The 17,362-nt window shown below is 43.9% G+C and overlaps 1 protein-coding gene across 2 annotated transcripts in view; it reads left to right on the top strand.

Moving 5' to 3' along the window:
• LOC121872900 (saccharopine dehydrogenase-like oxidoreductase) overlaps positions 1-17,362 on the top strand; it is a 60,856-nt gene that overhangs the window by 23,032 nt on the left and 20,462 nt on the right. For both annotated transcript variants that reach the window (XM_042376000.1, XM_042376001.1), the window contains one exon: positions 3,830-4,040. In XM_042376000.1, coding sequence (XP_042231934.1) covers positions 3,830-4,040 — 211 coding nt within the window. The remainder of the gene's footprint in view (positions 1-3,829; positions 4,041-17,362) is intronic.

Raw genomic sequence — 17,362 nt, forward strand, 5'->3', positions numbered from 1 at the left:
GAATAAGCATTTCTTTGTGTGTGAGAGTTAACAGGCCGAATGGGGGAAGCGGAGTCAGCAGAGTGTGGGATCTCAGTTGTTCTGATCTGTCTCCTATGTAATGAAACAGTTGACAAATAATTTGTCATCTAACATCCAAATGCCAACACTGTACAGTATTATTTATGTACAGTGATCCCTCGGTTAACGAGTTTTCGGCTAACGATTTACCTTCCATAAGATTCTTAACTTCGGTTAATGACCAATCCCTCGTTTAACGAATTTCTTACGAGCGCCACTCCACATGTTTTCGCTTGCATTTGGCGGTCCACCAGCTGTAGTATTAGTCCGCCAATACAGTAATCGGTTCTAGGGCTTAAATTCCTTACTATTTTAGTAAATATCAAGAAGTTTGTACTATTCAATAATTTTAAAAGTTTTATATTAAATTTTTTAGTAATTTTAACAATTATTGAACATAATTGAAGAATAGGAAGCTAGTTTTTTGCGTGCCAAACAGCCTGTCAATACACCATACAGGCGTCATCTTTTCAGTGGAGGTAACATCTTGCTTCAGACTCTGTTCAACATAAGTGCTTTTTTTCTGTGTTTCCAAGCAAATTATTGGTCATTTTGAAATTTATTTTACATATTGACAATATATAATGCAGTGCAGTGTTGATTTAAAGAATATAATCTTGAATTACACCAAGTGAACTAAAATTTTATGGGTGAAATGGCGCCATGGGGTGACTTCTCTTCCACCCCAATGCCTTCTCTTCTCCCATCTCCTCCACCCCCATTCTAATTCCCATCATCATCATTATCATCCAGGAGCCTTCTACATACACACCTCAAAGTAAGTGTACTTTACTACCTTTTTTGTTGACTTTAGGCAATTTTCGGTGAGCTGGAACCAATTACCGTATTTTTCGGCTTAGAAGACGCTGCATCGTGAAAGATGCACCCTGATTTTGGAAATGAAATTCTAATTTTTTTTTTCAGGTATTAGCCCACCTGGGCACAGGTCACTGACCCACATTGGGGCCTAGGGGGCGAAAATGTAATAATAATAGTAATAATAGTAATAATAATAATAATATTATAATAATAATAAATACAAAAATGAAAAAAAATCAAGAGTGAGAAACAATATATGTATGTTGTGTTGTCAAAGTAAGAGAAACAATTGAGACCCTGCAATTGTGTGTAAATGTGGCAGAAAGTCAGATCAGCAACCTGGGACTTGGTCACAATTTTCGTGATGCCATATGGCAGCAGGGTCCACCAATATCTTCCCAGGCAGTAGTACCCGGTACCTCCCTACTACAAACACCAGTGAAACCGTTGCTTGATAATTATACAGCCCTTTTGGCACAAGTACACACACCTCTTTGAATATCATCACTTAGAACTGCTTATCAGTCGTCATTTTCATTAATTAAAAAAAAATCTGTATTAGAAGATGAAATCCTTAATACAGCACTCATTTTATACACCTGGTCACCTCCACATCTTAGGGGCTGTAGTGTTTACATTCTTTCTCTTGTTTTTGTCGGTATGACGACGGGAAATATTTTCCAACAGTAGAAGGTAAGCAAATGTAAACATGTATATCAACGTCTATATAAAACAAAAATTCTTAATTTAAAAATAAAGTAAAAGTAAAAAAAAACTCGTTTTTTGCAAAACCAGTGACTGATTGGTTCTACATAATTATAAAACTGAAGAAAATAAGTCCTCCATTGTAGCTGTATTAAAATTAATGTAGAAAAATTAATATGGTTGTTTTAAGTAATGTTATTTAATGTTAATAAATGGAACAATGAAAGCAGCTAACAATTAAGGGTAAAAAAAAGTGAGATCGCATATGTAAGTGAGCACATGTGTAAACATATCATCATTACTCTACATAAGAATATGAAAGCAACACTTATTTACTGTTCATATATGTTTTAATTAATGTTTCTGAATTTCTTTTTGATTGAATTATTGTTTGTGTGCAAATTGAACAATACAATTCATTAATAATACGAAGAATATTAAAACGCATGAGGAGACAAGACGTCATTGTTTTTGTTGTTTACAAAACCAGTGACTGATTGGTTCTACATATAAAACTGAAGAAAATACGACCCTGGTTGTAGCTGTAGTAAAATTAATATGTTTGTTTTAAGTAATGTTTTTTAATGTTAATAAATGGAACAATGGAAGTAGCTAACAATTAAGGGTAAAAAAAAAAGTTAGATCACGTATGTAAGTGAGCACATGTGTAAACATATCATCATTACTCTACATAAGAATATGAAAGCAACACTTATTTACTGTTCATATATGTTTTAAATAATGTTTCTGAATTAAAAAAAGTATCTACCCACCAGTGGTAATAAAGTTGAAAACATAAGGACAGCCAATGTTGTTGTGTGTGTTTTTACTTGGATGACGAAGGTGTATTTAAATTTGGAAGATTTTAATTTTGTGGGGTTTTTACAGTCTAAATGGGTATCCAAATATGAGAGCCAACTGTAAATAGGTGTCCAAATATGAGAGCCTACATATAAAGAAACAAACATTCCTGCATTTGAGACCAGCAGACAACCTTTAGCAATTCCTCAATAGATGGCGCTGCCGCACCACTGCCATTAGTAAACAAACCACACAGCAGCAAGGGTTTATTTTTTTTTTTTTTGCAATATATCCACAATATTAGTTAAAACAATACTGTAGTTTTATGGTACTGTATAGAGAATACTTGTAATTGTTAAGTACTGTAATGAGGTAACAGTCTTTGTAAGGGGCTGATTTCAAAAACCTCTGCTACAACTCATCGACTAGTGTCCTGGAAGACGCATGGTAATTTTCGAGGTATATTTTTGTCATAAAAAGTGCGTCTTTTAAGCCGAAAAATACGGTACCCAAAAACCCATTGAAACAATGGTTTCGGTTAAAGAATTTTTCGGTTAACGAGCAACCTTCTGGAACGAATTGTGCTCGTTAACCGAGAGACCACTGTATTGGTATTAACGTTATTTATTCCTCACATTTACTTGTACAACATACATTATTTTATCTTATTCATCACAGCTAAATATCTTATTCTTAAATAATTTTATAAAATCTGCCAATACGTGAATCGTCACAACACGGGATGTACCGATAATTAAAGTATTTTGATCTTGGTGCCTTTATTAAAATTCATTTATACAATAATAATATCTTTAGAAATTAACAGCATCCCAGCTGTCTCTGTCTCTTTTAGCAACAGATGCTATGGTGAACTGGTGGAGTGTGTACTGTACTGTACACTAAACTTGTATCATTTTTTTTTTTATTCTTTCATCACTGCTGTTTATATGTTTTGTTATTGCTGTTTATATGCCTACAATTTTCAGTTTTGATGTTACAGTGTACAGTTACGCTAATTTGAGGGGAAAATCCAACAAAATTAACCACTTAAAACCACACAAGCATCTAAACTTCTTTAGCTGAACAAGGAAACTTATATTATATTGTACTCTACAATTGTATTTAGTCTTGGAGTGTTTCATTAACATATTTTCCTTTGTTGTTAATGCTTATTCCATAAATCTGTGCCTTTCGGAAAATTGGCCACGGTGGAAAACCAATCGACACGAATTTGTGAGGCCTATCATTAGCCCCCAAAATACTCTCCTGAAGTTGTCTCCCAGCTTAACCACCCTGAAGCTATCTGGGGTGGGACGGGGCTAATCTATAAAGGCTAAGATTATAAGAGGTCTCCGTCTTAATTAAATCACCACCACATGGTATACATTCATTCAGTGACATACTCTACTGTACTCTAGCTAATGAAGCTTATTTGTTCCCACAGTATCGCTTCTACGGTGAAAAAGTGGTGTCTGCGTGCATCAGGGCTGGAGCTAACCACGTAGACATCAGCGGGGAGCCTCAGTACCTGGATACAATGCAGTTAAAGTACTTCAAGGAGGCTGAAGATAATGGTGTCTATGTTGTGGGGTCTTGCGGTTTTGATTCTATACCGGCAGACATGGGCACACTCTTCCTGCAAGATGTCTTTCCCGGTAAGTTTTTCCTTATGGTGGTAGATTGATTGGATTGCTTGTAGATTAGACACCCCAGTTTCTTTCACCTGAAGAATAAACCATCCTAATGTTACCTGGAGGTTTGGGTTAGGTTAAGGTTGATCAGGTTGTGTAGTGCTATGTTAAGTTGGGTTATGTTAATATTGATTAGGTTGTGGTTGGATTAGCATTAGGGTGGTTAATCTTGAGGTGAAATAAGCTGGGGTTAATCTTTAGATGGTTCTTTTTTGTGCAGTGTTGCCTTCCTCTGTTGTTTCTGCTGTGAGGTCTCTGAGCTAATATACATCTATTGCTTGATTGTCTGCATGTTTTTACTGTTTCCTGGTTTGCCATCTCCTTTACTTATAATACTATACTGACGTACTGTATTTCCATCTCCTCGGCTGCATCTCTCCATCTTATTTACCTCAGTATTATAAGCTCTCTTAATCTTTCACCTCTTCATTCTTTCATTATGGTCAGTTCTCCAAATTTTCTCTCCTTTCCAAATTTCTCTTCTGTTTTCATTTTTTCTTTGCACCAGAATTCACCCCTACTTAGAAGCATTGCTGTTGTGTTGGTTATTATTGTCACTTCTCATGCTGGTTTCTTCATCTTGCACAGAGTCCATATGTTCCCTCAACAGGTCCTCTATATCTACATACCCAATTTTGCTTCCTCTGTCACAGTTCTTTCCATACATTTCTTAATAGCCACTTTTTTTATTGTCCGCCCCCACTGCAAATTCAGTTCAATATGTCGTCCATTCCATTCTCTGACACATTCACTCCTCTACATGTGAAACGGCTCCTTCTCTTCTGTCTCCATTCAAGCTCCTGACATGCGCTACAGTCTCCCTATAACTGATGCACACTTGATAACATTCTTCACGCTCCCTATTATAACTGTACAGAATCAACACGTTCCCATTGTTACGATCACTTCTCTCTGAAATACGTGAAGGCTTCCAAAACTTTGGAATTCAAGAAAAAACTTATGTTTTTCACCCCCTAAACCTACAGTAATTGTAGTTCTATTACTGTACTGGGACAGAGACCTAACACACATGCAACAAGTTTCCCCTGAAAACCCTGCATCATATAACTATACTCCTGTAGTTATTGGTCACTTAAGGTTATATTAATAGGACAAAGTACTGTATATTAAAAGATGGCCTAGTGATAATAGAAACAAAACTTAAAAAGCAAATATAAACATTGTTATTACTTTACTTCCATATTTACATGTCTTCTGTACAAGAAAGAATACAATAGTAAATAAGTCAGGGTAAACAAAAGCACTTCTATCCAAGTACACTTGGGGCAAATTCCTACATTAACATGTTAAATGCCAGTCTTACCGCACACTGTCCATAGTCATAACCAGAACCTCCGCGTACATAAACATAGGAAACACACACACACACAAGAAAGTATTGGAAGACTTCAGAAGTTAAAGGTAAAAGCAGAAGTGTCTGCATGGTGTGAGGGTAGACAGAGTTCTCCTGGCTGGGTGCTCACCTCGACGGTGCAAAAACCAGCCAAAACAAGTGAACTTCACTATGCCAAGTATTCATCATCTGATATAAGAATGCATAGAGCAGAACGGTACATAGAACAAGTCATGAGACATATACATAGAATAAGTCATGAAATAACATGTAGAAAACAAGTCCTTCAACTTACACTATAGTAATACTGTACTGTACGTGGAACATACCCTGCTTTAGTATATGATAAAGCAAGACATGGCACCTGTAGCACAGACGTGAAACATTAAAGGTACATTGAATTAATTCCAACCTGCACTACCAAGTAAGGAAGGTTCCCAACACCTACCCCAAAAAGGTGTAATATCTCCAACATTGTTTTATGTCAATAGTTTTATGCTAAGACTTTTGTTAGATAAACACATGCCATGAAAAATATTTTTCTCCCAAAACTTAAGTCACTCGCTACTATTCCTAAATACTGCACTGTAGTACAAACTCATTTCCTCTCATAAACCCTCACTGGTTCTCCCCTAATTTTCAAACTTTACAATATGAATTTTAAAGATTTTTCTCTCCTACCCTTCCTATTATTTGTTATGTTAACCCTTAAATGGCAACCATCATTAGTTGAAGTTAGCTGTAGGCAGGGTGACCATCATTAGTGGAAGTTAGCTGGAGGGATGGTGGCCATCATCTGTAGAAGTTAGCTGTAGGGATGGTGGCCATCATTAGTGGAAGTTAGCTGTAGGGATGGTAGCCATCATTAGTGGAAGTTAGCTGTAGGGATGGTGGCCATCATCTGTGGAAGTTAGCTGTAGGGATGGTGGCCATCATTAGTGGAAGTTAGCTGTAGGGATGGTTGCCATCATTAGTGGAAGTTAGCTGTAGGGATGGTGGCCATCATTAGTGGAAGTTAGCTGTAGGGACGGTAACCATCATTAGTTTAAGTTAGTTGTAGGGTTTGGCACCCATCATTAGTGGAAGTTAGCTGTAGGGATGGTGGCCATCATTGTGGAAGTTAGCTGTATGGTGGCCATCAATCAGTGGAAGTTTGCTGTAGGGAAGGTGGCCATCATCTGTGGAAATGCTGGGGGCAACCATCATTATTGAAGTTAGCTGTAGGGATGGTGGCCATCATCTGTTAAAGTTAGCTGTAGGGATGGTATCATTAGTGAAGTTAGCTTAGGGATGGCCATTCATCTGTGGAAGTTAGCTGTAGGGATGGTGGCCATCATCATGGAGAGATTAGCTGTGGGACAGCAACCATCGTTATTGGAAGTTAGCTATAGGGATGGTGGCCTTCATTAGTGGAGAGTTAGCTGTAGGGATGGTGGCCATCATCTGTTAAAGTTAGCTGTAGGGATGGTGGCCATCATTAGTGGAGGTTAGCTGGAGGGATGGTGGCCATCATTAGTGGAGTTGCTTTTAGGGATGGTGGCCATCATCTGTTAAAAGTTAGCTGGAGGATGGTGGCCATCATTAGTGGAGATTAGCTGTAGGGATGGTGGCCATCATCTGTGGGGAAGCTAGCTGGGATGGTGGGCCATCATCTGTGGAGAGTTAGCTGGAGGATGGTGGCATCATTAGTGAAAGTTAGCTGTATGGACGGCAACCATCATTAGTGGAAATGGCTGTAGGGATGGCAACCATTATAGTGGAAGTTGGCTGTATGGACGGCAACCATCATTAGTGGAAGTTAACTGTAGGGATGGCAACCATCAGTTGGGAAGTTAGCTGTAGGGATGGTGGCCATCATTAGTGGAAGTTAGCTGTAGGGATGGTGGCCATCATTAGTGGAAGTTAGCTGGGGATGGTGGCCATCATCTGTGGAAGTTAGCTGTAGGGATGGTGGCCATCATCTGTGGAATTGGCTGGGGATGGTGGCCATATCATCTGTGGAAGTTAACTGGAGGGATGGTGGCCATCATTAGTGAAGTCAGCTGTGGTGGCAACCATCATTAGTGGAAGTTAGCTGTAGGGATGGCAACCATTAGTGGAGGTTAGCTGAGGATGGTGACCATCATCTGTGGAAGTTAGCTGGAGGATGGTGGCCATCATTAGTGGAAGTTAGCTGGAGGATGGTGGCCATCATTGGTGGAAGTTGGCTGTAGGGATGGTGGCCATCATTAGTGGAAGTTAGCTGTAGGGATGGTGGCCATCATCTGTGGAAGTTAGCTGCAGGGATGGTGGCCATCATTAGTGGAAGTTAGCTGGAGGATGGTGGCCATCATTGGTGGAGATTAGCTGTAGGGACAGCACATCATTAGTGGAAGTTAGCTGGAGGGATGGTGGCCATCATCTGTAAAAGTTAGCTGGTAGGGATGGTGGCCATCATTAGTGGGAGATTAGCTGTAGGGATGGTGGTCATCTGTGGAAGTTAGCTGGAGGGATGGTGGCTCATCATTAGTAGAAGTTAGCTGTAGGGACGGCAACCATCATTAGTTGGAAGTTAGCTGTAGGGATGGTGGCCATCATCTGTTAAAGAAGGGATGGTGGCCATTATAGTGGAAGTAGCTGTAGGATGGTGGCCACTGAATGTAGTTAGCTGGAGGGATGGTGGCCATCATTAGTGAAGATAGCTGGAGGATGGGGCCATCATTAGTGGAAGGCTGTGGCGGAACCATCATTAGTGGAAGTTAGCTGTGATGGTGGCCATCATTAGTGAAAAGTTTACAGGGACGGTAACCATCATTAGTGGAAGTTAGCTGTAGGGATGGTGGCCATCATCTGTGGAATGTAGGATGGTGCGTCATTGGAATAGGGACGCAACCATCACTAGTGGAAGTAGGTGGATGGTGGCCATCTTCTGTGAAAATTAGCTTTAGGGACCCAGCCATCATTAGTGGAAGCACAGGGATGGTGGCCTCATCTGTGGAAGTTAGCTGGAGGGATGGTGGCCATATCTGTGGAAGTATGAGGGGATGGTGGCCATCATAGTGGAAGTTAGCTGCAGGGGTGGAAATACCATCTGTGGAAGTTAACTATAGGATGGCAACCATTATTAGTGGAAGGTAGCTGTAGGGATGGTGGCCATCATCTGTGGAAGTTAGCTGGAGGGATGGTGGGCCATCATTAGTGGAAGTTAGCTGCAGGGATGGAGGCTTACCAGTGGAGTTAGCTGTAGGGATGGTGGCCATCATTAGTGGAAGATAGTAGGGATGGTGGCCATCATCTGTGAAGAAGGATGGTGGCCATCATTAGTGGAAGTAGGAGGGATGGTGGCCATCATTAGTGGAAGTAGCTGTAGGACAGCACATCATTAGTGGAAGTTAGCTGGAGGGATGGTGGCATCATCTGTAAAAGTTAGTGTAGGGATGGTGGCCATCATTAGTGGAATAGTGTAGGATGGTGGCCATCATCTGTGGAAGTTAGCTGGAGGGATGGTGGCCATCATTAGTAGAAGTTAGCTGTAGGGACGGCAACCTCATTAGTTGGAAGTTTGTAGGGATGGTGGCCATCATCTGTTAAAGTAGCTGTAGATGGTGGCCATCATTAGTAAAGTTAGCTGTAGGGATGGGCCATCATTAGTGAAAGTTAGCTGGAGATGTGCTGCATCATTAGTGGAAGCTAGCTGAGAGGATGGTGGCCATCATTAGTGGAAGTTAGCTGTAGGGCGGCAACCATCATTAGTGGAAGTAGCTGTGATGGTGGCCATCATTAGTGAAAGTTAGCTGAAGGACGGTAACCATCATTAGTGGAAGTTAGCTGTAGGGATGGTGGCCATCATCTGTGAAGTTAGCTGTAGGGATGGTGGCCATCATCTGTGGAAGTTAGCTGTAGGGATGGTGGCCATCATCTGTGGAAGTTAATAGGGATGGTGGCCATCTTCAGTAATAGCTTAGGGACCGAACCATCATTAGTGGAAGTTAGCTGTAGGGATGGTGGCCTCATCTGTGGAAGTTAGCTGGAGGGATGGTGGCCTCATCTGGAAGTTAGCTGGAGGGATGGTGGCCATATCTGTGGAAGTTAGCTGAGGATGGTGGCCTCATCTGTGGAAAGTAGCTGTAGGGATGGTGGCCTCATCTGTGGAAGTTAGCTGAGGGGATGGTGGCCATATCTGTGAAGAAGGAGGGATGGTGGCCATCATTAGTGGGGTAGCAGGGGTGGTGGCCATCATCTGTGGAAGTAGGAGGGATGGTGGCAATCATTAGTGGAAGTTAGCTGTAGGGATGGTGGTCATCATTAGTGGAAGTTAGCTAGGGACGGCAACCATCATTATTGGAAGTTAGCTGTGGTGGTGGCCATCATTAGTGGGTTAGTTGTAGGATGGTGGCCATCATTAGTGGAAGTTAGCTGTAGGGATGGTGGCCATCTGTGGAAGTGATTAGGGACTGCAACCATCATTATTGGAAGTTAGCTGTAGGGATGGTGGCCTTCATTAGTGAAGTATAGGGATGGTGGCCATCATTAGGTGAAGTTAGCTGTAGGGGATGGTGGCCATCATTAGTGGAAGGCTGTAGGGAAACCATCATTATGTGGAAGAAGGTAGGGATGGTGGCCATCATCTGTGGAAGTTAGCGGGAGGGATGGTGGCTATCATCTGTTAAAGTTAGCTGAGGGAGAGGTGGCCATCATTAGTGGAAGTTAGCTGTAGGGATGGCAACCATCATTAGTGGAAGTTAGCTGTAGGGATGGTGGCCATCATCTGTGGAGGTTAACTGGAGGATGGTGGCCATCATCTGTGGAAGTTAGCTGGAGGGATGGTGGCCATCATCTGTGGAAGTTAGCTGGAGGATGGTGGCCATCATTGGTGGAAGTTAGCTGGAGGATGGTGGCCATCATTAGTGGAAGTTAGCTGTAGGGATGGCAGCCATAATTAGTGGAAGTTAGCTGTAGGGATGGTGGCCATCATCTGTGGAAGTTAGCTGGAGGGATGGTGGCATCATCTGTGGAAGTTAGCTGGAGGGATGGTGGCTATCATCTGTGGAAGTTAGCTGGAGGATGGTGGCCATCATCTGTAAAAGTAGCTGGAGGGATGGTGACCATCATCTGTAAAAGTTAGCTGTAGAGATGGTGGCCATCATCTGTAAAGTTATGCTGGAGGGATGGTGGCCATCATCTGTAAAAGCTAGCTGTAGAATGGTGGCCCATCATTAGTGGAAAGTTAGCTGTAGGGATGGTGGCCATCATCTGTGAAGATAGCTGGAAGGTGGCCATCATTGAGTGGAAGTGCTGGAGGGATGGTGGCCATCATTAGTGGAAGTTGCTGTAGGGACGGTAACCATCATTAGTGGAAGTTAGCTGTAGGGATGGTGGCCATCATCTGTGGAAGTTAGCTGTAGGGATGGTGGCCATCATCTGTGAAGATAGCTGTTGAGGATGGTGGCCATCATTAGTGGAAGTTAGCTGTAAGGATGGTGGCCATATCTGTGGAAGTGTTCTGGAGGGATGGTGGCCATCATTAGTGGAAGTTAGCTGTAGGGGTGGTGGCCATCATCTGTGGAAGTTAGCTGTAGGGGCGGCAACCATCATTAGTGGAAGTTAGCTGTAGGGATGGTGGCCATCATCTGTGGAAGTTGGCTGGAGGGATGGTGGCCATATCTGTGGAGATTAGCTGGAGGGATGGTGGCCATCATTAGTGAAGTTAGCTGTGGGGTGGTGGCCATCATCTGTGGAGATTAGCTGGAGGGATGGTGGCCATCATTAGTGGAAGTTAGCTGTAGGGATGGAGGCCATCATCTGTGGAAGTTGCTGGAGGGATGAGGTGGCCATCATTAGTGATAGTTAGCTGTAGGGATGGTGGTCATCATCTGTGGAAGTTAGCTGGAGGGATGGCCATCATTAGTGGAAGGTGGCTGTAGGGATGGTGGCCATCATTGGTGGAAGTTAGCTGTAGGGATGGTGGCCATCATTAGTGGAAAGGTAGCTGTTGAGGGTGGTGGCCATCATCTATAAAAAGTTAGCTGTAGGGATGGTGGCCATCATTGATGAGATTAGCTGTAGGGGCGGTAACCATCATAAGTTTAAGTTAGTTGTAGGGTTTGGCACCATCATTGGTGAAGTTAGCTGTAGGATGGTGGCCATCATCTGTAAAAGTTAGCTGTAGGGATGGTGGCCATCATTGAGTGAAGTTAGCTGTAGGGATGGTGGCCATCATCTTGTGGAGATTAGCTGGAGGGATGGTGGCCATCATCTGTGGAGATTAGCTGGAGGGATGGTGGCCATCATTAGTGGAAGTTAGCTGGAGGGATGGTGGCCATCATTAGTGAAAAGTTAACTGTAGGGGCGGCAACCATTGTTGTTGGAAGTTAGCTGTAGGGATGGTGGCCATCATCTGTGGAAGCTAGCTGGAGGGATGGTGGCCATCATTAGTGGAAGTTAGCTGTAGGGATGGTGGCCATCATTAGTGAAAGTTAGCTGTAGGGGCCGGCAACCATCATTAGTTGGAAGTTAGCTGTGGGATGGTGGCCATCATCTGTAAAGTTAGCTGTATGGATGGTGGCCATCATTAGTGAAAGTTAGCTGTAGGGATGGTGGCCATCATGTATGGAAGTTAGCTGTAGGGATGATGTCCGTCATATTGGAAGTTAGCTGGAGGGATGGTGGCCATCATTAGTGGAAGTTAGCTGGAGGGATGGTGGCCATCATTAGTGGAAGTTAGCTGGAGGGATGGTGGCAATCATTAGTGGAAGTTAGCTGTAGGGATGGCAACCATCATTAGTGGAAATTAGTTGTAGGGATGGTGGCCATCATCTGTGGAAATTAGCTGTAGGGATGGTGGCCATCATCTGTGGAAGATTAGCTGTAGGGCGGCAACCACCATTGAGTGGAAGTTAGCTGTAGGGATGGTGGCCATCATCTGTGGAAGTTAGCTGGAGGGATGGTGGCCATATCTGTGGGGTAGCTGGAGGGATGGTGGCCATCATTAGTGGAAGTTAGCTGTGGGGTGGTGGTCATCATCTGTGGAAGTTAGCGAGGATGGTGGCCATCATTAGTGGAAGTTAGCTGGAGGGATGGTGGCCATCATTAGTGGAGAGTTAGCTGGAGGGATGGTGGCCATCATTAGTGGAAGATAGCTGGAGGGATGGTGGCCATCATCAGTGAAATTTGCTGTAGGGGCGGCAACCATCATTAGTGGAAGTTAGCTGGCAGGGATGGAGGCCATCATCTGTGGAAGTTAGCTGGGGATGGTGGCCATCATTAGTAATGGTTAGCTCTGGGGATGGTGGTCATCATCTGTGGAAGTTAGCTGGAGGGATGGCCATCATTAGTGGAAGGATAGCTGTAGGGGTGGTGGCCATCATCTGTAAAGAGTTAGCTGTAGGGATGGTGGCCATCATTAGTGGAAGTTAGCTGTAGGGATGGTGGCCATCATTAGTGGAAGTTAGCTGTAGGGATGGTGGCCATCATTAGTGGAAGTTAGCTGTAGGGATGGTGGCCATCATTAGTGGAAGTTAGCTGTGGGATGGTGGCCATCATTAGTGGAAGTTAGCTGTAGGGGGTGGTGGCCATCATATGTAAGTTAGCTGGAGGGATGGTGGTCATCATCTGTGGAAGTTAGCTGTAGGATGGTGGTCATCATCTGTGGAAGTTAGCTATAGTGATGGCCATCATTAGTGGAAGTTAGCTGTAGGGATGGTAGTCATCATCAGTGGAAGTTAGCTGTAGGGATGGTGGCCATTAATAGTGGAAGTTAGCTGTAGGGATGGTGGCCGTCATTGGTAGAGATGCTGTAGGATGGTGGCCATCATTAGTGGATTAGTTAACTGTAGGGATGGTGGCCATCATTAGTGGAAGTTAGCTGTAGGGATGGTGGCCATCATGTGGAAGTTAGCTGGAGGATGGTGGCCATCATTAGTGAAAGTTAACTGGGGATGGTGGCCATCATCAGTGGAAGTTAGCTGTAGGGATGGTGGCCATCATGTGGAAGTTAGCTGTAGGGATGGTGGCCATCATGTGGAAGTTTCTGTAGGGATGGTGGCCATCATGTATGGAAGTTAGCAGTAGGGATGATGGCCATCATCAGTGGAAGTTAGCTGTAGGGACGGTAACTATCATTAGTTTAAGTTAGCGTTTAGGGATGGTGGCCATCATTGAGTGGAAGTTAGCTGTTGGGATGGTGGCCATCATCTTTAAAAGTTAGCCATAGGGATGGTGGCCATCATTAGTGGAAGTTAGCTGTAGGGATGGTGGCCATCATCTGTAAAAGTTAGCCATAGGGATGGTGGCATCATTAGTGGAAGTTAGCTGTGAGTTGTGGCCATCATATGTGGAAGTTAGCTGGAGGATGGGTGGCCATCATCTGTAAAAAAGTTAGCTGTAGGGATGGTGGCCATCATCTGTGGAAGATGCTTGGGGATGGTGGCCATCATTGAGTGGGAAGTTAGCTGTAGGGATGGTGGCCATCATTAGTGGAAGTGCTTCTAGGGATGGTGGCCATCATTAGTGGAAGTGCTTGGTAGGGATGGTGGCCATCATTAGTGGAAGTTAGCAGTAGGATGATGGCCATCATATTGGAAGTTAGCTGTAGGGATGGTGGCCATTAATAGTGGAAGTTAGCTGTAGGGATGGTAGCCATCATCTGTGAAAGTTAGCTGTGGGATGGTGGCCATCATTAGTGGAAGTTAGCTGTAGGGATGGTGGCTATCATTAGTGGAAGTTAGCTGTAGGGATGGTGGCCATCATTGAGTAATTAGCTGTAGGGATGGTGGCCATTAATAGTGGAAGTTAGCTGTGGGGATGGTGGCCATCATCTGTGGAGATTGCTTTAGGGGATGGTGGCCATCATTAGTGGAAGTTAGCAGTAGGGATGATGGCCATCATATTGGAAGTTAGCTGTAGGGATGGTGGCCATCATCTTTGGAAGAATTAGCTGTAGGGATGGTGGCCATCATCAGTGGAAGTTAGCTGTAGGATGGTGGCCATCATCAGTGGAAGTTAGCTGTAGGGATGGTGGCCATCATGTATGGAAGTTAGCAGTAGGGATGATGGCCATCATGTGGAAGTTAGCTGTAGGGATGATGGCCATCATGTGAGAAGATGCTTCTGTAGGGATGGTGGCCATCATGTGGAAGTTAGCTGTAGGGATGGTGGCGCCATCATGTGGAAGTTAGCTGTAGGGATGGTGGCCATCATGTATGGAAGTTAGCAGTAGAGATGATGGCCATCATCAGTGGAAGTTAGCTGTAGGGATGGTGGCCATCATGTGGAAGTTAGCTGTAGGGATGGGTCATCATGTGAAGTAGCTGTAGGGATGGTGGCCATCATGTGGAAGTTAGCTGTAGGGATGGTGGCCATCATTCGTGAGATTAGCAGTAGGGATGGTGGCCATCATCTGTGAAAGTTAGCTGTAGGGATGGTGGCCATCAATAGTGGAAGTTAGCTGTAGGAATGGTGGCCATCAGTGGAGATTAGCTGAGGGATGGTGGCCATCATTAGTGGAAGTTTAGCAGTAGGGATGATGGCCATCATATTGGAAGTTAGCTGTAGGGATGGTGGCTATTATTGAGTGGAAGTTAGCTGTAGGGATGGTGGCCATCATCTGTGGAAGTTAGCTGTAGGGATGGTGGCCATCATTGAGTGGAAGTTAGCAGTAGGGATGATGGCCATCATATTGGAAGTTAGCTGTAGGGATGGGCCATCATCTGTGAAGTTAGCTGTAGGGATGGTGGCCATCATCAGTGGAAGTTAGCTGTAGGGATGGTGGCCATCATCAGTGGAGATGCTTCTTAGGGATGGTGGCCATCTGTGGAGATTAGCAGTAGGGATGGTGGCCATCATGTATGGAAGTTAGCAGTAGGGATGATGGCCATCATGTGGAAGTTAGCTGTAGGGATGATGGCCATCGTAATGAAGATCACTTTAGGGATGATGGCCATCATGTGGAAGTTAGCTGTGAGGGATGGTGGCCATCATGTGGAAGTTGCTGTAGGGATGGTGGCCATCATGTGGAAGTTAGCTGTAGGGATGGTGGCCATCATGTATGGAAGTTAGCAGTAGGGATGATGGCCATCATGTGGAAGTTAGCTGTAGGGATGGTGGCCATCGTAGTGTGAAAGTTAGCTGTAGGGATGATGGCCATCATGTGGAAGTTAGCCTGTAGGGATGGTGGCCATCATGTGGAAGTTAGCTGTAGGGATGGTGGCCATCATGGAAGTAGCTGTGGGGATGGTGGCCATCATGTGGAAGTGCTCTAGGGATGATGGCCATCATGTGGAAGTTAGCAGTAGGGATGATGGCCATCATGTGGAGTTAGTAGGGGATGATGGCCATCATGTGGAAGTTAGCTGTAGGGCTGGTGGCCATCATTAGTGGAAGTTAGCTGTAGGGATGATGGCCATCATGTGGAAGTTAGCTGTAGGGATGGTGGCCATCATCTGTGGAGGTTAGCTGGGGGATGGTGGCCATTGTGTATGGAAGTTAGTAGTAGGGATGATGGCCATCATGTGGAAGTTTCAGTTGGGATGATGGCCATCATCTGTGGAGGTTAGCTGGAGGGATGGTGGCCATCATGTATGGAAGATAGCTGTGGGGATGGTGGCCATCATGTGGAAGTTAGCTGTAGGGATGGTGGCCATCATGTATGGAGAGTTAAGCTGTGGGGATGATGGCCATCATGTGGAAGTTAGCTGGAGGGATGGTGGCCATCATGTGTGGGAGATTAGCTGTGGGGATGGTGTGTCATTAATGGAAGTTGGCTGTCAGGATGGTGGCCATCATGTATGGAGTTAGTGTAGGATGATGGCCATCATGTGGAAGTTAGCTGTGGGATGGTGGCCATGATTGTGGAAGTTAGTTGTAGTGATGGTGGCCAAAGTGTATGGAAGTTAGCTGTAGGGATGGTGGAGGATGGTGGCCATCATTAATGGAAGTTAGCTGTCAGGATGGTGGCCATCATGTATGGAAGTTAGCTAGGGGATGGTGGCCATCATTAATGGGAAGTTAGCTGTAGGGATGGTGCATCATTAATGGGATTATCAGGATGGTGGCTATCATGTATGATGGGGGATGGTGGCCACTGTGGAGTTAGCTAGGATGATGGCATCATGTGGAAGGTAGGGTTGGTGGTGATTTGTGGTGTTAGTTGTGGTGATGGGCTAAATTATGGAAGTAGCTGTGGATGGTGGCCATTAATGGAAGTTAGCAGTGGGATGGTCATCATTAATGGAGTTTTGTGGGTGTTGTGGGGTGGGTGGTGGGTTAATGGGTGTTGTTGTAGGGATGGTGGCCATCATTAATGGAGATTAGTGTCAGGATGGTGTGGCTTTCTGTATGGAAGTTAGCGTAGGGATGGTGGTCATGTGGAGTTAGTTGTGGGGATGGTGTAAATATGTGTGGAGTTTTGTTATTTTATGCTGTTTGCAGGGGGTGGGGGAGGTGGGACCTTAGGTGTTTGAATGAGGGTTAAGCTGTTTAAAATATTCACCCACTCCTCCTTCATACTATTTTTTTTTAATGCTTCTCTTTTTGTTCTTAGTTTTTTTATTTTTTTTTTGGGGATGTGAATTCAGTGGAGTTGGTTGGTTTTTGATGGTGCTCGTATGTATTCAATCCTGTGTGTTTATTGAGCTGAAGATATTTTGTTTTGGTTCTCATAGTCTTATAAAGTTAGAATTAATACAGTAGTATTTTGTGTCTTATTCAGAATATTTACTATCAATTTCCATTTCATGTTTGTGTAATGTTAAGTTGTGTAATATATTTTACAGTCAAACCTAACTTAACTGACTATGTGAAGGTAAGTCTGTTATATAGGGATCCTTTGGTTTGAAACTTCATATGAACTGCAGTATGTGAGATGAGGTCATTATTTGATGGTCAGGTTAGATGAAGGCCCCCACTGTCGTAATGGTAGACCACCCAGGTGAAACCCATTTTTGTTGGAAGAACT

This window comes from Homarus americanus, unplaced genomic scaffold (assembly GCF_018991925.1).
Source record: "Homarus americanus isolate GMGI-L3 unplaced genomic scaffold, GMGI_Hamer_2.0 scaffold11022, whole genome shotgun sequence".
Classification (NCBI taxonomy): Eukaryota; Metazoa; Arthropoda; class Malacostraca; order Decapoda; family Nephropidae; genus Homarus; species Homarus americanus.